General features: G+C 38.1%; 1 protein-coding gene across 1 annotated transcript; it reads left to right on the forward strand.

Annotated features, from left to right (window-relative positions):
* The first annotated feature begins 2656 nt into the window (after positions 1-2656).
* LOC131197045 (vomeronasal type-2 receptor 26-like) lies at positions 2657-25219 on the forward strand. The gene is made up of 9 exons (XM_058180642.1): positions 2657-2715; positions 3066-3357; positions 4998-5846; positions 17571-17737; positions 18678-18969; positions 20800-21582; positions 22747-22974; positions 23730-23856; positions 24321-25219. Exons 1-9 carry the CDS (start codon positions 2657-2659, stop codon positions 25217-25219), a joined length of 3696 nt encoding a protein of 1231 aa, XP_058036625.1.
* The last annotated feature ends 943 nt before the right edge of the window (positions 25220-26162 follow it).

Below are 26162 nucleotides of genomic sequence, written 5' to 3' on the forward strand. Positions count from 1 at the left end.
ATGCCACATACAGCTTTGTGAGATTCTGTGTGTTTGTGTAGTTAGACTACAGAAACACACCACAAGAACAGTTTTTTCCCGAAGGCCATCACTCTGCTAAACAAATAATTCCATCAACACTGTCAGACTATTTACTGAATCTGCAGTACTATTAATCGTTTCATAGTTCCCATCACCAATCTCTTTCCACTTATGACTGTATGACTATAACTTGTTGCTGGCAATCCTTATGATTTATATTGATATATTGATCATCAATTGTGTTGTAAATGTTGTACCTTGATGAACGTATCTTTTCTTTTATGTGCACTGAGAGCATATGCACCAAGACAAATTCCTTGTGTGTCCAATCACACTTGGCCAATAAAATTCTATTCTATTCTATTCTATCTCAGAAAGCTGCACAAATATTTTGTTATTTTATTTAATTTTTTTAGATCGGGGTAAGTTTGTGGACTTCAACTCCCAGAGTTCCTCATCCAGCAAAGCATTTGGCTGAGCAATGGATTCCAGGCAGATTTGTGGACGTCAATTCCTAGAGTTCCTGGGGAACTCTAATCAATTACATTAGCTGCAACTGATTCTGCCTTCCAGACAATGTAACTGATTGGAGACGCCGAAGGAAAGCAAGCCCGGAAGGAGCTTGCTTAATTAAGTAAGTGAGGAGGGGGGATTGGGTGGCCAGAGAAATTTTTTTTTTTAAATGCTCCTCTGAGGATCCCTGCTCAGCCACACGATCATCAGAGGTTTTTTTTTCTTTTAAAAGCCTCTTTTTGGCTGAAGAAAAGAGGCTTTTAAAAGTAAAAAAAACAAACAAACCTCTGATGATTGGTGAACCGGTTTGGGGGCATGGCCAGCCAGCCATTACCACCAGTTCTCCAAATGCCAGCAGAGTTTTACTACCGGCTCTACAGAACCGGAAAGAACCGGGGGCAACCCACCACTGCTTATAGTATATTGGTCTGTGTTCATTTAAAAAAAGAATTAAACCATCTTATTCTCTCATGAAAAATAAAAGTTTTTTTTTTCTTTTAACCACTCTGTAATCCCTTGCATTGGGGTGGAATCAGGGCAACTGAATGGAACTGAGAGTTTACTGGCCTGATGCCCTTCCTGATGCCTACAGGGAGCTCACAGTTTTCTCTTTGCACCTAGAGAGAGAAACATCTGCCGCTACCTAGGATCAAACTTGTAGCCTCCAGATTGTGAGGCAAAAGCTCCACCTGTTGGCCACCATGGTGCTCCATGAAAAATAAAACAATAATCTAGAGATATCATTATGTTTTTTTTGCTAGACTAAAATATCAAAGGCTTTGCATAAAGGCATTTAAATTCAACAATAATTATGGTGTCTGTTTGGTTATTAATTAACTTTGAACCACAGGGAGGTTGGCACCAGGGATAATAATGATCCTGTCTGATTCATTGCTTCAAGTTCCTTCCTGCCTTTCTCCTTTGCCAGAATGTATGTTCCAATCCTGGTGGGTATTCGAGATATAAATGGGCACAGACGTGGCTCTTTAAATAGAAAACAATGGATTAAGGGCATTCTCTGATAAGGAATTAAGCCAAGAAGGAACCAATGGGGTATAGATATTATAGAACACACAAATATTTTCACCATTCCAAGACCATAGAGAAGTTACTCCTCCTGATGTTCTTCGTGCACAGAGTAGCTACTCTAAGATGCCCTGCTAGTGAAGCTTTCCCTGTTCCACATGAGTGGTACCAGCCTGGTGAGCTTGTCATTGGTGGGATGGTGTCTCACATTTTTTACCACTTTTATGAAATTGAATTTACGGAACACCCTTCTCTAAAACCTTATGACTTACCTCTGTAAGGATTTTTATTCTTCCCGTGTGTTTTCTTATCTTAGCCAGGTCCCCCAAAGTTGCTGATATCAGTAAAAGCTTTTGAGAATAAATGCAGGGGTTTGTATCTATATCTATATCTATATGTCTATGTCTGTCTATATCTAATCTATATCTATATATCTATAGATATATGTCTATATCTAATCTATCTCTATCTCTATCTCTATATTTATGTCTATGTCTATGTCTATGTCTATATCTATATCTATATCTATGTCGGTCTATATCTAATCTACATCTACTGTATATCTCTATGTCTATATCTATATCTATATATCTATCTATGCTTGCTCCTATCGATCTATCTTGCTCCTAGAAGCACGAAGCTGAAAACATCAGCCTGAAGATGACGAATGAGACTTCGTCGAAACATCGCCAAGATACTTCCAATTTTACGCAGGAGAAAACCCGAATAACCAAAGACCTACATATCTATCTATATCTATATCTATGTCTATGTCTATGTCTATGTCTATGTCTATGTCTAATCTATGTCTATGTCTATGTCTATGTTTAATCTATGTCTATGTCTATATCTAATCTATGTCTATATCTCTCTCTCTCACTCTATCTATTTATATCTATATTATATATCTCTCACTCCTATCTATCTATCTATCTATCTATCTATCTATCTATCTATCTATCTATCTATCATCTCTATAACACACACACACACACACACACACACACACACACACACACATATATATATAAACTTCTTTGTCTTTCAAACGTGGAGGGTAAAGAAAGCATTTTCTTTAAATTATATTAAAGTCCTCATGAAATGCATACAGGGTTGGTGCAAGAAGTCTATTGAAGGACATTTATCGAGCTTGAGGTAATTTTGAAAAATGTTCAGCCTGATCACCCCTCACAAAACATACACACGGTACGTGATCCTTGCTGAAGATGTTCCTGTTCTACTTGATGCCACGATTGTTAGAATTCTATTTGTAAACTAAAAAAAAGTCACTACCTTTATTTGTTGTAGAATATAATTGTTGCAAATCATGAAAAAACACCACGTCAAATGTAAAATTAAACTCTGTGGAAATTATTGAGTATTTTAGAAAAGCTGTTCTATTCCTGCTTCCAAGAGAGATTATTTGTTATTCATATAGAACTGATGCTGCCTTACAAGAATTGTCAACTTATTCTGTTCAATGGGGGTGTTTAAACTATTTGCAGTGTAATAACCAAATTCTATCAGCACGTCCTTGCCTTGGCCTTTGCTGTGAAGGAGATCAATGAGGACTCCCAGATCTTACCTAACATCACTCTTGGGTTCCACATCTGTGACAGTTACTACAACCCAAGGATGACCTATCGCACCACTCTGGACCTGCTTTTCAAATCCCAGGAATTTGTCCCAAACTACAGATGTGATAGCCAGAAGAATCTCATGGCTATCATTGGAGGATTGGGTGCTCCTACTTCATCTTTTATGGCAGAAACTATAAATCTCTTCAAGATTCCACAGGTAATTTTGGCAGGAGGCTGAAAGAGAGTATTTGACTTCACTTGTAATGAATATCAGAGAGCAGCGTTGTTGTTTTTTTGCTGTGCCTTTCTGCAGAATTTCAATTAAATCCACTTTTTCCCCCTCCCTTCTGCAATTTCCCCCACAATCCAATAGGGCTGGCTCAAAGTAATCCAACAAGAAAATCGAAACCTTTGATTTGATAGATTAGAAAGGTAAAATTTAAATCCCAAATTACAGAACAAATTTAATCTTATTTGAGGGAGTCATCTGATCTTCTGGTATGACCATTATCGGTGGTGAAATCTGGAGCTGTGTTGAGAGAAGGAGTGAAAAGGCTGGCTAACATACAGTACCCAATTACTACATAATGCAAGGTTTCAGGGAGGATCTCCTTACAGCCAATCCTGCCCATCCTCAACTCAAAGCTAGCCAGCATTTTCATTGCTACCCTCAACTCAACTCAGTTCCAGATATCACCAAGTCACCCAACAGTAGATGACAGCCCTCCTTGCTAAGTCTAGGTTGGAGTCTGATAATAATAATAATTGAATGTAAAATTCAACCTGGAAATTGTTGAAGGATTGGGGCTTTATGTGACTTTTGGAGATGGCTATAATAATTGCAGTAAATGCAGTACCTTGATGAACGTATCTTTTTTTTTTTATGTACATTGAGAGCATATGCACCAAGACAAATTCCTTGTGTGTCCAATCACACTTGGCCAATAAAATTCTATTCTATTCTATTCTATTCTATTCTATTCTATTCTATTCTATTCTATTCTATTCTATTCTATTCTATTCTATTCTATTCTATTCTAAATGAAGACATAGTCGACTGTTTCTATTCCTCCAGAATCTCGTGGGTAGTTTTTCATGCATAAGTACTGTATTTTAGCCTATCTGGGGAAGAGAAAGGGGCAGAAGATAACGTAATAACTCTAGCTCTTAAAAAAGCATTTTTAAGCTGGGAAGAATTCACATGCTCAGATAGTTAGCAGGTTTCAGGCTGTTCGTAGACATGAGTTATCTTAAACTCTATAGTAGCAAACTAAATTTAGTTTGTAGTTTATTCCTTAAGTGAGAAAATATTTCACCTTAGGGTTTTATTGTTGTATTGTTCATCACAACTTCCATAATGTACCTAGCATTTGAGAACTTTTCAATTGTCCAGTTTCCAAGTGTTATTTTTCCATCCTTTCCCGCTGATTCTCATAAATAATAATGTTCCTTTCCTTTCCTTTCCTTTCCTTTCCTTTCCTTTCCTTTCCTTTCCTTTCCTTTCCTTGCCTTGCCTTGCCTTGCCTTGCCTTGCCTTGCCTTGCCTTGCCTTGCCTTGCCCTGCCTTGCCTTGCCCTGCCTTGCCTTTCTTTGTTTTGCCTTGCCTTTCTTTGTTTTGCCTTGCCTTGCCTTGCCTTGCCTTGCCTTGCCTTGCCTTGCCTTGCCTTGCCTTGCCTTGCCTTGCCTTGCCTTGCCTTGCCTTGCCTTGCCTTGCCTTGCCTTGCCTTGCCTTGCCTTGCCTTGCCTTGCCTTGCCTTGCCTTGCCTTGCCTTGCCTTGCCTTGCCTTGCCCTTCTTTGCCTTGCCCTTCCTTGCCTTGCCTTTCCTCCCTTCTTTCTTTTCTTTTCTTTTCCTTTAGTTGACCTATAGCTCCTTTGCACAAGAAGAGTTTTATAGTACCAAATTATCTTCACTTTACTGCATGGTCCCAAACGAGGACTATCAGTACACTGGAGTTATACAACTTTTCCGCCATTTTGGATGGAAATGGTTTGGAGTCTTTGCTTTTGAAACTAAGGGAGAACGTTTTTTGCAGAAAATGCAGCCATTGCTTTCACAGAACGGGATCTGTTTAGCTTTCACACAAAAAATTCCGCAGCATATCCACTTAGAAGATCTCCCAGAATTGTTTGATTCCATCTCAATTATTTCGAATAAATTGATGGATCGAAAAGCGAATGTTTTTCTCGTCTACGGAGAATCCTTCACAATAGTGTGGCTCAGAACTGTCATGTTTCTACGTGATCCTGAAAATAAAGAGAGCACATTGTTTAGGAAGGTTTGGATCCTGATGAGTCCGATCGATTTCATCCTGATGGGAACTCAAAGGAATTGGGGTCTCCAGGTGTACCACGGGGCTCTTTCCTTTGCTGTGCATTCAAGAAACATTCAAGGCTTTAAAGAATTTCTTCAAGTCATCAAACCTTCAACCCAGGAAGATGGATTTCTTCAAGAAGTTTGGCAACAATTGTTTGACTGTATATTTTCAACAGCAAACTTACCTTCAACTGTCAGTGGAATTTGTAATGGAGAAGAGAGCTTGGAGGATCTGCCTGCACCATTTTTTGAATTTCAGGTGACTGGCCAAAGCTACAGTATCTACAATGCTGTTTATGCAGTGGCACATTCTTTGCAGGAGGCTGTGAGATCAAGACCCAAATGGACAGAAATCCAAAGGGCTGAATTTTCAAATCTGCATCCTTGGCAGGTAACTTCCACATGCCATACCTATGTTTCGTTTTATTTTATTTATTTATTTATTTGTCACAACAGTATATATAAGCATAAGCATGAAATAACTATACGGATTGGATACAATCAAAGGGAACATTAGGACAGGAACGGTAGGCACGCTGGTGCTCTTATGCACGCCCCTTACAGACCTCTTAGGAATGGGGTGAAGTCAATAGTAGATAGTCTTTGGTTAAAGCTTTGGGGATTTTGGGAAGAGACCACAGAGTCAGGTAGTGCATTCCAGGCATTAACCACTCTGTTACTGAAGTCATATTTTCTGCAATCAAGATTGGAACGGTTCACATTGAGCGTAAATCTATTGTGTGCGCATGTATTGTTGCGATTGAAGCTGAAGTAGTCTTCAACAGGAAGGACATTGTAACAGATGATTCTGTGAGTTAAACTCAGGTCATGTCGAAGGCGGCGGAGTTCTAAGTTTTCTAATCCCAGGATTTCAAGTCTGGTGGCATAAGGTATTTTGTTGTATTCAGAGGAGTGGAGAACTCTTCTTGTAAAATATTTCTGGACACACTCAATTGTATTAATGTCCGAAATGAGGTGTGGGTTCCAGATAGGAACGAATAGTCATTCTCTACCACTATCTGATATTGATTGATTCTCCTTGCCTACGGCCAGAACTCATTAGAGATCCTAACGCAACCACATTTTTGGTGAAAGAGATCGCTCCTTGTTATAGAATAAAATAGATTTAAAAGTAATACTTGCTTTGCAAATTTTGGTCTAGTCAATGGGTTTTGTGTATCTATCATCATTCCATTAACTGCCATTTCTTCTTGCCTGACTTATAAATTCATCAGTCCTGGTTCCAAGAATTCAACAGAGAAGCATCTGTTGAATTTTGTTTTTTGGCGCAACAAATGTTTCTTAAATGGGAACATTTCATGTTTTAATTAGTTTTTTGAAGACAGATTTGTGAGCCTGGGGACATAAGAGTTTATGACAGTTGTTCTATTGTAATAGAGATGCATTATTTCCATGTTGGGTTTTTAGATTTATGGTAAATTACCAGAAGAATTGCCAAATTTGCTGGCTTTAAAGTACTTAGGATAATTCATTAATAGAGTGAGTTCCATATCTCGGTTACAGATTGCACTTTGTGTGTTGAGATTTTCTTCTTCTCTATGCAAAGAGAAGAAGGAATGTTGTTTGATTCCTTTGGAAGGAGGAGTAAAAGAAAGAAAAACTTTCATCCATTCCCGATGCATTGTTTCCTTTTTAACTCCCTCTTTCTTCTCCTCCTCCAAGTAGCTCCACAAGTCTCTTCAAAAGGTTTCTTTTAACAACTCAGCTGGAGAACGAGTCTTCTTTAAAAACAGAAGAGAAGGTTCAGGTGGCTTTGACATCATCAACACGATCACTTTCTCAAACAGATCTTTTCAGAGAGTTCGAGTTGGAAAGTTACACCCCGAGGCTCCAAAAGGAAAAGAAGTTGCCATTGAGAATATAATTGTTTGGCACCCTGGTTTTAACCAGGTATGAATACAATGGCACTTACTTATGTATCGCTTCACAATCAGTGGTGGGTGTTAAGGATACTCTGGGCCCATAACCAATGTTAAGGACTATTGAGCACAGTACCTGTTGTGACTCCAGCCCCCGAACCTGGCCCCATGCCCGAAAGTGACTCTGAGACTGAGGGGGAAGGGCCGGTAAGGCTTACCTCAGGAGCACTGATGCCTTTGGCCCGGCTCCAGGAGCCACAACCAGGCCAGTAAGAGGACGTAATGAGTCCGTCATCCCCTGATTCCTCCCTTCCTCAGGCTAGGCCTTCAGACGCAGCTGATAATAATACTAATCAAGCCTGGATCGACCCGCGCTTCAGAAGATTAGAGAGGCGGCGTCATCAAAGGGAAGGGTGGGGCAGGAGCCCCACCCCACAGGATATATAAGGAGCTTTGGGACTGCTGTCATTTCTACGGGAAGCAAATTAACTGAACCATTTCAAAGTGAGCTGAAGTCTTACTCTGTTTGAACTTTTTTGACAGGCAGCTTCATTTTCTCTGCCAGGACTGATAGGAGCCGTGAATCCACTGGGTGTAGGTCACCTCATTACTCCAAAGTGGGGACGGAGACAGAACAGTACCCTTTGAGATTGCGCATGAAAGCGACTGAGAATGATTGTGGACAATAACAGTTACTACACAGACAAACTGGGATTTGATAATATTTTACTTTTAGGGAAAAGCAAAATCATTGTCCAAAAAACAATCCGGGTCATACACATACAAAGTCAGTCCAGGGATATTTCAAATACCAAGTCTTCTTACCAATCGTAGACTTGCGCAACAAACTAGATCTTCTGTATTCCACCACAAACCATAATTCAGCTTTCCTCAAGTACATTGGCTACAGAGCTCAGGATGCAATCAGGATGCCTGATGATGCAATACAGTCTTAAAGCAGTATAACACCTTTCCTACTGCAAACATACATTGTTGATTTATATATTGCCTGACCAACTAGTTAGACAAATAACAATTTCCTAACAGTGGGTTTCTACCGGTTCGCCCCGCTTCGCCTACCTGTCTGGACATCATCGTAGATGCTCTGCGCATGCACAGAAGGTTCTGTGCATGCGCAGACGTTCCATGCGTGAGTGAACTGACCCCCCCCCCCCCCGTGTGTGTGCCTGGTTCCGAACTGGTAGTGAAGCTAAGAGGAATGAACTATTGCTCATAGTGCTTTACAGAAGACTTATGTATCACTTCATAGTGCTTTATAGCCCTCTCTAAGCGGTTTACAGAGTCAACATATTGCCCCCAACAATCTGGGTCTCCATTTTATTGACCTTGGAAAGATAGAAGAATGGAACTTTGAGCCGGGGAGAATTGAACTCTTGGCAACAGGCAGAGTTAGCCTGCAGTACTGCGTTCTAACCACTGCACCACCATGGATTAATCTTGTTCACATACAAAGGAACACCTTCCCTCTGTAAAATGTTAACATTGTTAAGGGTCATTCACAGAATCCGATGCAGACCATTTCCATAGTCTAAAATGGGATTCTTTCAAATCAATGTCTATGTTTATGCCCATAGGTTCTTCCTGTTTCTTTGTGTAATGACCCCTGTTCCCCTGGATCCTGGAAGAGAGGGGCTGAAGGCAGTCAGTTCTGTTGCTATGACTGTGTTCCATGCCCAGAAGGAAAAATTTCTAATCAAACTGGTAGGTTATCAGTTTCGTTATATATTTTTCTTCAACATGTTCTTATTTCTTAAATTAAACATTCATTGTATAGCCTAGAGGTGGAGCTCTCACCTAAAAATCAGGAGCCTGTGATCATAGATAGAAGCAGATATTTCTCTCTCTGGGCACAATGAGAACTCCAGGAAAAGGGTATCCAGCCAGGAAGGGTGTCCAGCTCCAATCAATTGTTTCAACCCATCCCGAAGAAAAGAATTGCAGGGTCATTAATAGACAGATAAAGATAGCTAGCTAGCTAGATGGATGAATTGTTTGTTTGTTTATGTTTATGTTTATTCAAATTTGTATACCGCCCTATCTCCCTAGGGACTCAGGGCGGTTCACAGGCAGATAAAATACATATAAATACAAAATAAAATGTCCATTAAAAAACTTATTAAACATAGCCCGATAATTAAAACAATATACACAATAAAACCCATTTAAAATCTAAATTTAAAAAACCTAGTCCAGCCCTGTGCAGATGAACAGATGTGTTTTAAGCTCGCGGCGGAAGGTTCGGAGGTCCGGAAGTTGACGAAGTCCTGGGGGGAGTTCGTTCCAGAGGGTGGGAGCCCCCACAGAGAAGGCCCTTCCCCTGGGTGTCGCCAGATGGCACTGCCTAGCCGACGGCACCCTGAGGAGTCCCTCTCTGTGAGAGCGCACGGGTCGGTGAGAGGTATTTGGTAGCAGCAGGCAGTCCTGTAGATAACCCGGCCCAATGCCATGGAGCGCTTTAAAGGATTGATGGATGGATGGATGGATAAATAGATAGACAGACAGACAAATAGATTGACAGATAGATAGAGATTGAGATGATAGAGATAGAGGTAATTGAGAAATTTATTTATCTGTTCCTTTTGGCTGAATTCATGTATGATTTGTGAGCGACTAAGCTCCTCCTTTAAAGACTGTACAGAAATAAGCACAATCAAGTTAAATTTAAATAAACAATAGTGGAAACCTGAAGAAGCAACCTTCTGGGTCCTGTAAACTGATAAATCTCAGTTTAACTGTAATGAATGCGAGACTTCTTTTCCACATGATCTGCCTATTTCCAAGTTATAACTTCCATGAAAACCTGAAAACATGTGACAGCAAAGGAGTTTCACTAGATAAAAGAAGTCTTGCGAATGGATCAGATATTCTATCATCCAAGGCACACTGGGTGGGTGTTTGGAAAACCAACTAATATTCCTCACATAGAAGACAAAAGATTCCTAAAGTCAGGATAAAATACAGCAATCTAATAATATTCCCCTTATCAGAAAGGACATTATAGAAAAGAATAAGAACTGGCATTCACACAGGCTAGGTTTTTCAAAAATAGGAAATGGATAGGTGATAAATTCATTGGCTTTTCTTTCCAGATGTGGATGACTGTTTTGAATGTTCACAAGATCATTTTCCAAATAAAGAAAAGAAAGGATGTATCCTGAAACTGCTGGTCTTCCTAAATTTTGGAGAAACCTTAGGAATCAGCTTGGTCTCAGCAGCTCTTTGTTTCTTCTTCTTGACATGTTGGGTACTTGGAACATTTATTAAGTACAGGGATACTCACATTGTCAAAGCCAACAACCGGTCACTCACCTACACCCTCCTTGTCTGTCTTCAGCTCTGTTTTCTCTCTTCTTTGCTCTTCCTCAGCAAACCTGGCAAAGTGACCTGCCTTCTCCGACAACCAACTTTTGGCATCACCTTCTCAGTGGGCATTTCTAGTGTTCTGGCTAAAACCATCACTGTGGTTGTGGCTTTCATGGCCACTAAACCAGGATCTCAGTTGAGGAAATGGATGGGGAAAAGATTAGCCATTTCTGTTCTTCTTTCATGTTCTCTTGTCCAAATATGTATTTGTATCATTTGGTTGTCAATATCTTCCCCATTCCCTGAGTTGGACATGCATTCAGAGCTCCAAGAAATGATTTTACAATGCAATGAGGGGTCAGCTTTCTTCTTCTATTGTGTCTTGGGCTACATGGGTATCTTGGCCATTGCCAGCTTTATTGTGGCCTTCTTTGCCCGTAAATTACCTGACAGCTTTAATGAAGCCAAATTCATCACCTTCAGCATGTTGGCCTTTTGCAGTGTGTGGGTCTCCTTCTTTCCATCCTATCTGAGCACAAAAAGCAAAGCCATGGTAGCTGTGGAGGTCTTCTCCATCTTGTCCTCCGGTGCTGTATTACTGGGATGCATATTCTTGCCAAAATGCTACATCATTGTTTTGCGTCCTGACCTCAACCACAGGGAGCAACTGATAAAGAGGAATTAGCACTTTGTGTAATATTTCTGGCTTTGAGAAATTGCTGACAAAAAAAAGAAGAAAAAGATTGTTTGCTGTCCATAGGAGACATATAGAAGTCAATAATTCTGACAACAGAATTGTCCTAACCCCTAAGATTTATTATAGTTGCCAATTGCAAAAGAAATGGTCATGCTGCTGCATTTGCATCATTCTCAAAGATTCTTTAAGTAAACACTTTCAATCTTTCAACACCCCAAAATAGCAAGACATTAAGAGTCCAGCTCTCGTGTTAGAAGATTAAAGATAGTCAATCAAATCATATCCAATGTTTGCAGTTTCCTTATTTATTTATGTAGATTTTTTTTTATTTTTGTCACAATATTATATACAAGAACATATATTGAAAGGATCCAATAGGACAGGAACGGTAGGCACTTTTGTGCTCTTAAGCACGCCCCTTATAGTCCTCTTAGGAATGGGGTGGTCAATGGTAGACAGTTTTTGGTTAAAGCTTTTGGGAGTTTATAGCCGCCTACTTGCTCACAACCAATCTAGGCAGCTTACTGGCAATAAAACTCAATATAGAAAATAATAAAAGAACTATATCCTCCTCTGGCAATAGCACATAGTCAAATAAGCCACTTGATAGGCTCTATCCCATTCTGGGTTCCCCAGGCCTGCTGGCAAAACCAGGCCTTCAGGGCCTTACATAAGAGTGTCAAAGTGGGAGACAGTCTAATTTCTGAATGGATGATGTTCCAGAGGTTGGGACCCATCATGGGGAAGGCCCTTCTTCTTGGTCCTGCCAAATGTACCTCCTTAGGGGCAGGACTTTGCCATTTTCATGGTTTTTATATTTTCTATTTATAAATGACTTCATAAATGTAGTAAAAAGTGTCATACAATTTATGAAGATGTATTTAACATGGTATCAGGGGGATATCCTTTTTGAATTGTTCTGGGGTCTTTTAAATGTGAATATTATAGAGTTTCAGAAATATAATCTTTAAAAAATCATGCTCACTCTCTCTATTCCTCTACCTATTTCCAATGTAACCTATACTTTTAATAATACAAAAAGAATTAGTGAAGGGAAATGAAATGAAATGTATTCTTCCTTCCGTCTCATCCATTACTAGAATAGAATAGAATAGAATTTTTATTGGCCAAGTGTGATTGGACACACAGGACTTAGTCTTGGTGCATATGCTCTTAGTGTACATAAAAGAAAAGATATGTTCATCAAGGTACAACATTTACAACACAATGGATGGTCAATATATCAATATAAATCATAAGGATTGCCAGCAACAAAGTTACAGTCATACAGTCATAAGTGGAAGGAGATTGGTGATGGGAACGATGAGAAGATTAATAGTAGTGCAGATTTAGTAAATAGTTTCACAGTGTTGAGGGAATTATTTGTTTTTACTAGAAGCATATGTTGAGTAATATCTACTATAAAGAGTGATTTGATTTGATTTGATCTTATCCTCTTTTAGCTTTATACTTTTTGATTCTTTTAAGCAATTGTTATAGAAAGTTTTAACTAATGATTATTGCACGAGTCCTGGATTTCTGTCAAGAGTCACTTGCCACAAGATGCGCAGCCACATAAAGTTGCTAAATGGATGCATTTGTTGTTAAAAGGTATTAAATATTATTGTTGACTTTGGCAACTTCATGAAATAGAAACCTGACAATACCCATTAGAAATGGGATATGATTAAACATAGTTTTATAAAACTGGATCAACCTGCAGCAACCATCCTTAGAACTGAAAAAGAAGATCCTGAAATTTATGTAGATTTCGCATCTCAGGATCAACAACCAACAATACATGTCTATGGAGATTCTCAGTCATCCAGGTCATAGTTGTCCCAAAAGTGTTTTTTTTTAAAAGGCAACTGGACTTTCTTGGTTTTTCCCTGAAGACATTTCGCTTCTCATCCAGGAAGCATCTTCAGTTCTGACTCTGACCAAACTTCTTGGATGAGAAGTAAAATGCCTTCGAGCAAAAACAAAGTCAGTCCAGTTGCCTTTTGAAGAAGCCTATTTGGGACAACCAAAAATAATGGAACCAGCATGCAGGAAATATGTTGCAGACTATAATTTCATAAGGTAGCAGTGAAAATTTCAGAGAAGACATTCTCCACTCCTCTGAATACAACAAAATACCTTATGCCACCAGACTTGAAATCCTGGGTTTAGAAACCTTAGAACTCCGCCGCCTTCGACAGGACCTGTGTTTAACTCATAGAATCATCTATTGCAATGTCCTTCCTGTCGAAGACTACTTCAGCTTCAATCACAACAATACAAGCGCAAACAATAGATTTAAACTTAATGTTAACTGCTCCAATCTTGATTGCAGAAAATATGACTTTAGTAACAGAGTTGTTAATACTTGAAACACACGACCTGACTCTGTGGTCTCTTCCCAAAATCTCAAAAGCTTTAACCAAAAACTGTCTACTATTGACCTCACCCCATTCCTAAGAGGTCCGTAAGGGGCGTGCATAAGAGCACAAACGTGCCTACCGTTCCTGTCCTATTGTTTTCTTTCATTATATCCAATTAATATAGTTATTGCATTCTTAGGCTTATATATATATATGCTTATATATTATATAGTTATTTTCATGCTTATGCTTATATATACTGTTATGACAAAATAAATAAATAAATAAAAATACATAAAAGTGTCCTCATGTGCCAATATACATGAAGATAAGGGTTCAGTGGAGGAACCTACTGAAACAGAGCCATGGAAATTGTGAAAGTCACACCCAGCAACCACCATTTGTCTTTTCTTTGAGTAGCAGTTCAATATTTTTTACGCTGGTTTGTTCTTTGGACTTCCCTGCTCAAAAAATATTGCTGCATTCACTGATAAGTGAAATATTTTATTTGAGAGCCAGTTTTAGACATGAGTCGGTTTGATCTAGTGATTTAGGCACCAGGTTAGAAAATGGGAGGTTATGAGTTCAAGCCTCACTTTAGCCATGAAATCCTACCAGATAACTTTGAGCCAGTCATTCTCTCTCAGCCCAACCCACCTTTTTGGATTTGTGGGCAAAATAGGAAAAACAGAATAACAGAGTTGACAGTCTTCTAGTGCCACTTATTTATTTATTTATTTATTTATGTATTTATTTATTTATGTATTTATTTATTTATGTATTTATTTATTTATTTATTTATTTATTTATTTATTTATTTATTTAGTCAAGCATGTATTTGATAACAGATATAAGTATAAACATGATTATGAATATTTTATTTATTTATTTATTTTATTTATTTATTTTGTCGCAACAGTATATATAAGCATAAGCATGAAAGTAACTATATAATATATAAGCATATATATATAAGCCTAAGTATGCAATAACTATAGTAATTGGATATAATGAAAGGAAATAGTAGGACAGGAACGGTAGGCACGTTTGTGCTCTTATGCACACCCCTTACAGACCTCTTAGGAATGGGGTGAGGTCAATAGTAGAAAGTTTTTGGTTAAAGCTTTTGGGATTTTGAGAAGAGACCACAGAGTCAGGTAGTGTGTTCCAAGCATTAACAACTCTGTTACAGAAATCATATTTTCTGCAATCAAGATTGAAGCGGTTAACATTAAGTTTAAATCTATTGTTTGCTCTTGTATTGTTGTGATTGAAGCTGAAGTAGTCTTTAACAGGAAGGACATTGCAATAGATGATTCTATGAGTTAAACTCAGGTCCTGTCGAAGGTGGCTGAGTTCTAAGTTTTCTAAACCCAAGATTTCAAGTCTGGTGGCACAAGGTATTTTGTTGTATTCAGAGGATATATAATATATAATATAATACATGAAATGGATACAAATAAAAGGGGACATTAGGACAGGGATGGTAGGCACGTTGGTGTGCTTATGCACATCCCTTACAGACCTCTTAGGAATGGGGTGAGGTCCATGGTAGACAGTCTAAGGTTAACATTTTTGGGGTTCGGGGAAGAAACTCTCTCTCAGCCCAACCCACCTTCTTGCTGTTGTGGGGAAAATAGGAGACCTTTGGTCTCATAGTCCCACCCCCTGCTAAAGCATAAAACCCTATACCATTTCAAACAAACGGTTGTTCCATCTCTTCTTAGAAAACTCAAGTGAAGGAGCACTCACATCTTCTAGAGGCAAATCATCCCATTGATTAATTATTTTCACTGTCAGGAAATTTTTCCTTAGTTCTAGGTTGGTTCTGTCCTTCATTATTTTCCATCTATTGCTTCGTGTCCTGCCTTCAAATGCTTTGGAGAATAGGTTGACCGCCTCTTCTTTGTGGCAACTTCTTAGATATTGGAAAACTGCTATCATATTTATTATATGCTAACATATATCTATCGTATCATATTATATCATTTATTTATTTATTTTATTTGCATTTATATCCCGCCCTTCTCTGAAGACTCAGGGCGGCTTACACTATGTCAGGCAATAGTCTTCATCCAATTGTATACTATATACAAAGTCAACTTATTGCCCCCCAACAATCTGGGTCCTCATTTTACCTACCTTATAAAGGATGGAAGGCTTAGTCAACCTTGGGCCTGGTGGGACTTGAACCTGCAATATTGCAGGCAGTTGCTGTTAATAACAGGCTGCATTAGCCTGATGAGCCACCAGAGGCCCCTATTTCATACCATATATCATACCCTATATCATACCCTATATCATATCATATCCATCCTATGCTATCATAGGAGGAGGAAGGTGTTTTATTTATTTATTTATTTATTTATTTATTTATTTATTTATTTATTTATTTATTTATTTATTTAATTTTGTCATAGCAATATACACAAGCATAACACAAAAGATTATATAATATATAAACATATATATGAGGAGAAACAAGGTAGTATAAGCATATATATATATAGGGGAATAAACAATAGGACAGGAACAGTAGGCATGTTTGTGCTCTTATGCACGCCCCTTAGAGTCCTCTTAGAAATGTGGTGAGGTCAACAGTGGATAGATTTTGAATAAAGCTTTTGGGGTTATGAGAAGAGACCACAAAGTCAGGTAATGCATTCCAAGCATAGATAATTCTGTTACAGAAATCGTGTTTTTTGCAATCTAAACTGGTGCGGTTGACATTAAGTTTAAATCTGTCGGTAGCTCTTGTGTTATTGTAGTTGAAACTGAAGTAGTCATTGGCAGGAAGGACATTACAACGGACGATTCTATGAGCTAAACCCAGGTCTCTGTGTTAGATATCTTCTCTGCCTTGAGTTATTTGTAGAAATAATACAGGTCAGGACACGAATAAAATAATTCAATAAATAACCAAAGATTTGGACAGGTAGATTATTAAACTCAAGGCAATAATGGCTAAGGCAACTTGTCAAATATCAGCATAAATGTTGTTATAGTTTCATTCTTCAACATTCTTGGACTGAAAAAGTGGATAAAACCTCCAAAGAAATTATTGGCTTAGTCGTCAGACCTTAACATGTAAAAAATGTTTCCTCTTCTCTACTGAACAATTCTATTTATTTTATATGGAAAACGGGAACTCTGCTCCATTGTAAGGAAAGAACATGAACTTCAATACTTGAGGCTGTTTTTAATTGCCAATGTCCCTTAGATTACTTTTATTTAGCATTTTCTCATTTGAAAAGAAAACGTTGAACCTTCAGTTGAAATTACTATAGCTAATGCATATTCTTTACTTATATATATATATATATATATATATATATTCTTCATGATATGTTTTTTACTTATGACAATGTTTATGTATACTGTTATGACAAAATTTAAAAAAAACAAACCTTTTATTCTCTCACCAAAAACAATATCATTATCTCCTACAGGAATCACCATATTTTTTTTTAGCTAAGCCAAAACATCAAGGACTGTGCATTCAGCAATAATTATCAATTTGGTTAAAAAGGAAGTCTTGAACCCCAGGGAGTTTGGCACAAAGGGATAATAATGGCTCCATCAGATTCATTGCTACAAGTTTCCTCCCTCCTTTCTTCTTTTCCGGAACATCTGTTCAATCCTCGTGATAGTCAATATACAAATTTGCACACCCAAGGAACTTCAGATAGAAAATGATGGGATTTCTGATGAGGTGCATTGTCAGATATCAACCTTGGCTCAATCATTGAATGAACCACTGAAATACAAACTTCCTTATGGACAGGAGACAGAGATATTTTCACTATGACAAATGCCTGAAGATGTTGTTCCTTCTGATGCTCTTGGTGCAGAAAGCAGTTACTCTGAGCTGCCCTGCGAGTGATGCTTTCCCGATTCCCCATGAGTGGTACCAGCCTGGTGATCTCATTGTGGGTGGGATGGTGTCTCAGATAATTCAATCCTTTCTTAAAATTAAATTTAAGGAACATCCTTCTCTAAAACCTTATGCTTTACAAGAGTAAGGATTTTTTTCTCTGCATTCATTTTCTAATCTTAGCCAGATCTCCCATAATTGCTTATACAACTAATAGCTCTTTGAGAATAAATGCATTGTTTTGTATATAAACTTACACTTGTTTCCTTGTCTTTCAAACTTATCAGATTGTGGGAAAACAAATCATTTTCATTTTATTAAAATTTAATCATGAAATGTATGAAACTATTCTGCAAGAAGTTCCTTTGGAGAACATTTAGGGAGTATAAGATTTTTTTTTAAAATTTACATTTATATCCCGCCCTTCTCCGAAGACTCAGGGCGGCTTACAGTGTATAAGGCAATAGTCTCATTCTATTTGTATATTTACAAAGTCAACTTATTGCCCCCCCAACAATCTGGGTCCTCATTTTACCTACCTTATAAAGGATGGAAGGCTGAGTCAACCTTGGGCCGGGCTTGAACCTGCAGTAATTGCAGGCTGCTTTGTTCTAATAATAGGCTTCTTACCAGCCTGAGCTACCACGGCCCAAGATAATTAAAAATATCCAGTTTATTCAGTCATTGCTTGCATAACTTACACATATATTAAAAGAGTGATACTTGCTGATTGTATTCTATTTTGTGCCTAACAGCTTGAAAAAAAAAATGACAACTCTGTTTTATAAATATTTGTTGCAAATCAGGAAAACACTTTAGATAGCTCTGAGAATAAATGCATGGTAACTCACGAAAGGTATATAACTATCCTGCAATAAGTCTTTTGGAGAACATTTAGGGAGTGTAAGGTAATTAAAATTATCTAGTCTGTGCAGTCACTCCTCGCAGAACTTACATGTATTAGAACAATGATATTTGCTGGTACAACAGAGACAGAAATGGTTGTCACTCATATATCATTGCTTTCACCATAAAAGAATTCTCAACTTATTTTGTTCAATGGGGGTGTTTAAACTATTTGCAGTGTAATAACCAAATTCTACCAGCACGTCCTTGCCTTGGCCTTTGCTGTGAAGGAGATCAATGAGGACTCCCAGATTTTACCTAACATCACTCTTGGGTTCCACATCTATGACAGTTACAGCAACCCTAGGATGACCTATCGCACCACCCTGGACCTGCTTTTCAAATCCCAGGAATTTGTCCCAAACTGCAAATGTGATAGCCAGAAGAATCTCGTGGCCATCATTGGGGGACTAAGTCCTGATACATCATCCTTTATGGCAGAAAGTATACATGTCTACAAAATTCCACAGGTAGTTTGTGGTGAAATGAGAGAGAAAATTATTTTGTAATTAATAGTAGATACTCGTTGCTTGCCATATCATTCTCCAGGAATTCAATTAAATACACTTTTATCACGGCTCACCTGTTTTCCCCACAACTCAATTGACTGGCTCAAGATGATCCAATTAAATCAAAATCTTTAATTACAATCATACATGCATTTTGACAGTCAACCAGCAATGGGTCATAACTCTTCTTACTACAATTTGCTTGGCGTATGATAAAAGTAGTTTAGCGTAAAACTCTACTGTTTTTTAGCAATTGTTGAAGGATTGGTGTTGTAGGGTTAGTTAGAGTTTTGTACTTCCTTTCTGCAGGACTTCAATTTTGCCCTCTTTTCTCTCCCTTCGGCAATTGTTCCCACAACTCAAATTTTGGCTCAAAATAATCAGTCAAGAAAATCTAAATCCTTTATTGCAATCGTAGATTAGAAAATTTAAATCACAAATTACAGTACAAAATTTATTTCATTGAAGAGGATCATCTGATGTTCTGGTTTGACCACTCTCTGTGATGAAATCTGGAGCTGTGACAATAGGAGGATAGAAAAGATAGAACATAGAATAATAGTGTTGGAAGGGTCCTTGGAGGTCTTCTAGTCCAGCCCCCTCTTCAAGCAGGAGACCCTATATCATTTCAGATAAATCACTGTCCAGTCTCTTTTTAAAAGCCTCCAATGATGGAGGACCCAAATTTCTGAAAGCAAGTTGTTCTATTGGTTAATTGTTTTCACAGTTAGGAAATGTCTCCTTAGTTCTAGGTTGCTTCTCTCCTTGATTAGTTTTTTTTTTTTTGTTTACATTTATACCCCACCCTTCTCCGAAGACTCAGGGTGGCTTACAATGTATAAGTTTCCATCCAGTATTTGCTTTTTGGTGCTTAATAAAATAATTTGACACCCTCCTCTTTGTAGGAACCCTTCAAATATTGGAACACCGTTATTGTATCTCATGGTTTTAGGGAGGATCTCCTGTTAGCCACTTCCTGCCCATCCCCAACTCAAAGCTATCAGCATTTTCACTGATACCCTCAGTTCAGCTCCAGATTCCACCAAGCCACCCCACCACAGGTGACCACTTTCCTCTGTACGTCTTGGTTGGGTTTGATAGTAATAACTGAATTTAAAACTCAACTGATTTGCCTAGGAATTGTTGAAGGATTGGGGCTATGTGGTACTTTTGGAGATCTCTAAAGCAATTGTAGTAAATGAAGGTATGATTAACCCAGAATCTCATGGGCATAGTCTTTCATGTATAAGTATTTTATTTTATCTGCTACAAATAAGGGAAGAAGGTAGTCCAGTAAATCTAGCTCTTAAGAATCCTTTCCTTAGCCTGAGAAGAGCTCACAAACTCAGATAGTTTCCAGATGTTCTAAGGGATCAACATACAGGAACTCTTTATTAGAAAACTGAGTGTGGTTCTGCAGACTGAGCCAGCGAAATCATGGGGCTGGGAAGGGGAAAGAATCCATCTGCCCTCAGTATGGAAGGGATTGCCACTATCGAATTAGCCTTTTTAGCCACACCAGATGCTGTTTGGAGAGCACAATACCATAGTCTTTTGAGACTGAAGGATGCCAATAGAGTGTGGTTGCAATCTAGTTATATTTCAGATGAGAAAATATTTCATCATGGGATTTTAATTGCTTCTCTTTTTCATCAGAATAGTCATAATCTGTGTAGAATTGGACAAATGTTCAATGTATGGAGACATTCATTAAATTTCTGACCAGCAGCCTTCTTCACATTTTTCCCATGATTTTCATGAATAACGAATTTCTCTTTTTCGTTTGTTTAGTTGACTTACGGTTTCTTTGCCCAAGAAGACTTTCAGATTACTGAGTTATTTCCACTTTATCGCATGGTCCCAAAAGAGGAGCATCAGTACACTGGACTTATTCAACTCCTTCTCTATTTTGGATGGACGTGGATCGGAGTCTTTACTTTTGAAAATAAAGAAGAACGTTTTTTGCAGAAACTGCAGCCATTGCTTTCACAGAATGGGATCTGTTTAGCTTTTACACAAAACATTCCACAACATCTCTACTTGGAAGATTTGTCAGAATTGTTAGATTCAGTCTCAATTATTTGGAATAAATTGATGGAGCAAAAATCAAAAGTTTTTCTTGTCCATGGAGAATCCATGACAGTATCGTGGCTCAGAAGTGTCATGTTTCTACGTGATCCTGAAAATAAAGAGAGTGCATTATTTAGGAAGGTTTGGATCTTGATGAATTCAATTGATTTCGTCCTGTTGGGATATCAAAAGAATTGGGGTCTCCAGATGTTCCATGGGGCTCTTTCCTTTGCTGTGCATTCAAGAGGCATTCAAGGCTTTAAAGAATTTCTTCAAGACATCAAACCTTCAACCCACAAAGATGGATTTCTTCAAGAGGTTTGGGAACAATTGTTTGACTGTTCATTTTCAAATACAGAATTATCTTCAACGGTCACTGAAATCTGTACTGGAGAAGAGAATTTGGAGAATCTACCTGGTCATTTGTTTGAGTTGGAGATGACTGGCCAAAGCTACAGTATCTACAATGCTGTTTATGCAGTGGCACATTCTTTGCATGAGGCAGTGAGATCAAAATCCCAACCAAGAGAGATTCAAAGGGTTGGATTTCCAAATCTGCTACCTTGGAAGGTAATCTTTCCACACCTATCATGTATTTCAATGATTATCCACAATCATCCACAATCTAATATAAGTTTTTTACCCCGAACTATGGCTACAAATCAATAGAGAGACTGAGCCAACAAAGCTATTAATTTTATAAAATAAGAGGAGGAACTAAGCCATGTAGTTCCTAATTTCAGTCAACTGGATTTACTGTATGCACCAATTTTCATTATATAAATAACTTTTCACCTCCACATAGTATTGGCCTGTTTTTCTGAATTTATCGTACCAAGAAGAATTCAATTGCACTTTGTCTGAATACAGTTTTTTTTCTTTTTGTGCCCAAAAAAACATTTAGACATTTTACTTTTCTTGTTAATATAAATTTTATTGAATTTGAACAATTAAACAATTTTCATTCAACTCTTATGCATGACTGTGACCATTTCACTTTTCTTATTAGCTTATCACCAGGGCCATGAGGGCACAGTGGTTAGAAAGCAGTACTGCAGGCTCCTTGTTCTGGCTGCCGGTTGACTCAATCTCCCTCAACCACAATTGTGTGGTTGGTAAAATAAGGAGCCAGATTGTTGTGGGCAAATGCTAACTCTGTAAACCACCCTTTGAAAACACTCTCTCTCTCTCTCCCCCTCTCCCTCCCTCTCTGTCTCTCTTTCTCTCATTTTCTCTCAAAATAATTGAATCTCAGATGGTAGAATCCTGCTAAAGGAAATTTGTCAGGTCTCAGGATGTCAAACACCTTTGTACTAAAAAAGAACAAACAATGTAGGATGAGTTTAGATATGTTCCAAGTTTGATTGTCTAGTTGCTCAAATAGTGAATAAAAACCATTTCTGAATCAAGTTGTGTAATGTCAATACCTTGTTTTGATTTTGATTTCTTAACTGCTGTTGTTTCATTCCCCATCCCACCCTGGAAATAACATTAAATTAATACTAGAACAGATCTGTATCTTTCTCTGAAATGTAGATTATCTATATTCAAAATATACTTATTTAATATATGTTAGAGCAATGGAAAGAATCACTAAGAAAAATTTAAATATACTGGCCACTTCTTCATTATTATTCTTTCAACTCTCTTCCATTCTCTTTCAAGTAGCTCCATTCATTTCTTCGAGGCATTTCTTTCAACAATTCAGCTGGGGACTGTGTGTTCCTGAATGAGAAAGGAGAAGCGACAGGTGGATTCGACATCACCAACTTGGTCACTTTTCCAAACAGATCCTTTCAGAGAGTCAAAGTTGGAAAGATTGATCCTCATACTCCCAATGCGAAGGAATTAATCATCGATGAAGATGTGATTGTGTGGCACCCAGCATTTAACCAGGTGTGGACTCATTTAATCAACTCTACCTAATATTCTGATCCAATATTGGACAAAGTGTCTTTAGAAATCTAATGTGTGATTTTTGAAATGGCATATTCTGTACAAACATTGCCGAGGATCAAGCTTTCGTCAAATTGACAAAATGACATTACAATTTAAAAGACTGGTATTCACATTTGGGTTGCATTTTCTTTTGAAATCATAAGATCCTGTTTCCATAATATTGTAGTCACATATATTTCTTTATTCACCCTGCCATTCTCCCAACACACCCTTTGTATATCCTTGTAATGTCAATTTACTACCCATTTTAATGGATAGTATTAATATGTGATGGCTTGGTATTTAAAAACCCTGAACCTGTCAGCTGGAAAGCTGATAGAACAGTTTGAGACCTGAGCACCATACAATAGTGTGAGCTCCCTCTCCTGCCTCAACTCCTTCTCACCTAGGAATTCAAAAGCATGGAAATACGTACCACTTTGGTGGGAAGTTAAAAGTGTTCCTTTCGCCTTTGGCAAGTAGTCCTGCTGGCCATGTTATCATGGAAAATGTCTCCAGATAATGCTGGCCAAAAAACGGAGTTGACCGTTGTGCCCGATAGTCAGACATGACTGAATAGGGAAACCTCTATTTTATAATACACCTGGACAAACTCTTTAGGAATTCAAGTATACTTCCCCCCACCATAAATGAGAACATAATAAACTGCTTAAAAATTTCCCTTTGCAAAAATCTTTTATGTTTAATACCAGGTTCTTCCAATTTCTCTGTGTAATGACCATTGCTCCCCTGGATCCTGGAAGAAAGGCTTGGAAGGAAAGCAATTCTGTTGCTACGATTGTGTTCCATGTCCAGAAGGGAAGATTTCAAATGAAAAGGGTGGGTTAGACATTCCAGCAAGTTTTCATTAGATACACTTAAGCAAATTGTAATACACCAGTTTTAGTGTAGCAACTAGTTTTGTGAGTTCTTCAAGGTGAATATTCATTTCTATGCGTGTGAATCATAATCTGTTGTTCCATAAGAGCTAAACTCTTATATCCAACCTTGCAGATTTCTTCTTTATGTTTTGAAAAAATAGGAAAAGTCAAAATGGTCTAAATTTTAATAAATTTGAAAAATTATTAGACAGGACTGCATTTCATAGAATAATTGCCTTTCCCATTGTGCTTCTTTTATGGTAGTCCCAGATGATACAACAATGAAAAAACAGCATTTCCATAAAAACATAATCCAACGGGCAGCAAATAGAAAAACATTTAAGGGGGATAACAGTTGGCAGAAAGATTATTATTTTCAAAAATATGGAGTGTATAAAATCATGCCTTGACTTTTTCTTTCAGATACGGATGACTGTTTTCAATGTTCAGAAGATCATTATCCAAATAAAGAAAAGACAGGATGCATCTTGAAACTGCTGGTTTTTCTAAATTTTGAAGAAACCTTAGGGATTGGTTTAGCCTCAGTAGCTCTTTGTTTCTTCTTCTTGACATCTTGGGTACTTGAAATATTTATTAAGCACAAGGATACTCCCATTGTCAAAGCCAACAACCGGTCGCTCACCTACACCCTCCTTTTCTCTCTTCAGCTCTGTTTTCTCTCCTCTTTACTCCTTCTCAGCCAACCTGGCAAAGTGACCTGCCTTTTTCGGCAACCAACTTTTGGCATCACCTTCTCAGTGGCCATTTCAAGTGTATTGGCTAAAACCATCACCGTGGTTGTGGCTTTCATGGCCACTAAACCGGGATCTCAGATGAGGAGGTGGGTGGGGAAAAGATTGGCCTTTTCTATTGTCCTCTCATGCTTTTTCTTACAAGTATGTATCTGTATTCTTTGGTTGTCAACATCTCCCCCATTCCCTGAGTTGGACATGCACTCAGAGCTCCATGAAATGATTTTACAGTGCAATGAAGGGTCAGCTTTCTTCTTTTACTGTGTCTTGGGCTACATGGGTATCTTGGCCATTGCCAGCTTTATTGTGGCTTTCCTTGCCCGTAAATTACCGGACAGTTTTAATGAAGCCAAGTTCATCACCTTCAGCATGTTGGCCTTTTGCAGTGTGTGGATCTCCTTCTTTCCAGCCTATCTGAGCACAAAAGGCAAAGCCATGGTAGCTGTGGAGGTCTTCTCCATCTTGGCCTCCAGTGCTGCATTACTGGGATGCATATTCTTGCCAAAGTGCTTTATCATTGTTTTGCGGCCTGACCTCAACCACAGGGAGCAACTCATAAAGCGGAATTAGCACTTTGTGTAATATTTCTGGTTTTGAGAAATTGCTGACAAAAAAAATAAAACAATCAAGAAGGATATTTTGCTATCCATAGGAGACATATAGAAGTCATTAATTCTGACAACAGAGGATTGATGGAGGATTATCCTGATCATTATGATTTATTATAGTTGCCATTTGCAGAAGAAATGCTCATCTGCTGCATTTGCAATCATTCTCCAAGATTCTTTCATTGGAACTTTTTGTCTTTGAAAACCCCAAGATAGCAAGACATTGAGAATCCAGCTCTCGTGTTCAAAGATTAAAGATATTGAATCAAATCATATCCAATGTTTGTACTTTCCTTATATATTTATGTAGAAAATGTATATAGTCGCCTACATGCTCACAACCAAACTTGGCAGCTTACTGGCAATAAAGCACAATATAGACAAAAAAAAAACACTATACCCCCTCTGGCAACAACACACAGTCAAATAAGCCACTTGATGAACTCCATCCCACTCTGGGTTCCCTATGCCTGCTGGCAAAACCAGGCCTTCAGGGCCTTATGGAAGAGTGTCAAAGTGGGGGAGAGTCTAACTTTTGAAGGGACGATGTTCCAGTGTGTGGAGCCACCATGGAGAAGGCCCTTCTTCTGCATCCCGCCAAATGTACCTCCTTAGGGGACGGGACTTTGCCATTTTTATGGTTTTTATATTTTCTATTTATAAATGATTTCATAAATGTAATAAAAAGGGACATACATTTTATGAAGATGTATTTAACATGGTATCAGGGGATATCTATTTTAGATAGGTCTGGGTTCTTTGAAATGTGAACATTATAGAGTTTCTGATATATATTTGTTTTTGAGGTTTTCGCGGGTGTTTGTATTTAGGTCTTTGGTTATTCGGGTTTTCTCCCACATAAAATTGGAAGTGTCTTGGCGACGTTTCGACGAAGTCTCATTCGT

Source organism: Ahaetulla prasina, chromosome 4 (assembly GCF_028640845.1).
Source record: "Ahaetulla prasina isolate Xishuangbanna chromosome 4, ASM2864084v1, whole genome shotgun sequence".
Classification (NCBI taxonomy): Eukaryota; Metazoa; Chordata; class Lepidosauria; order Squamata; family Colubridae; genus Ahaetulla; species Ahaetulla prasina.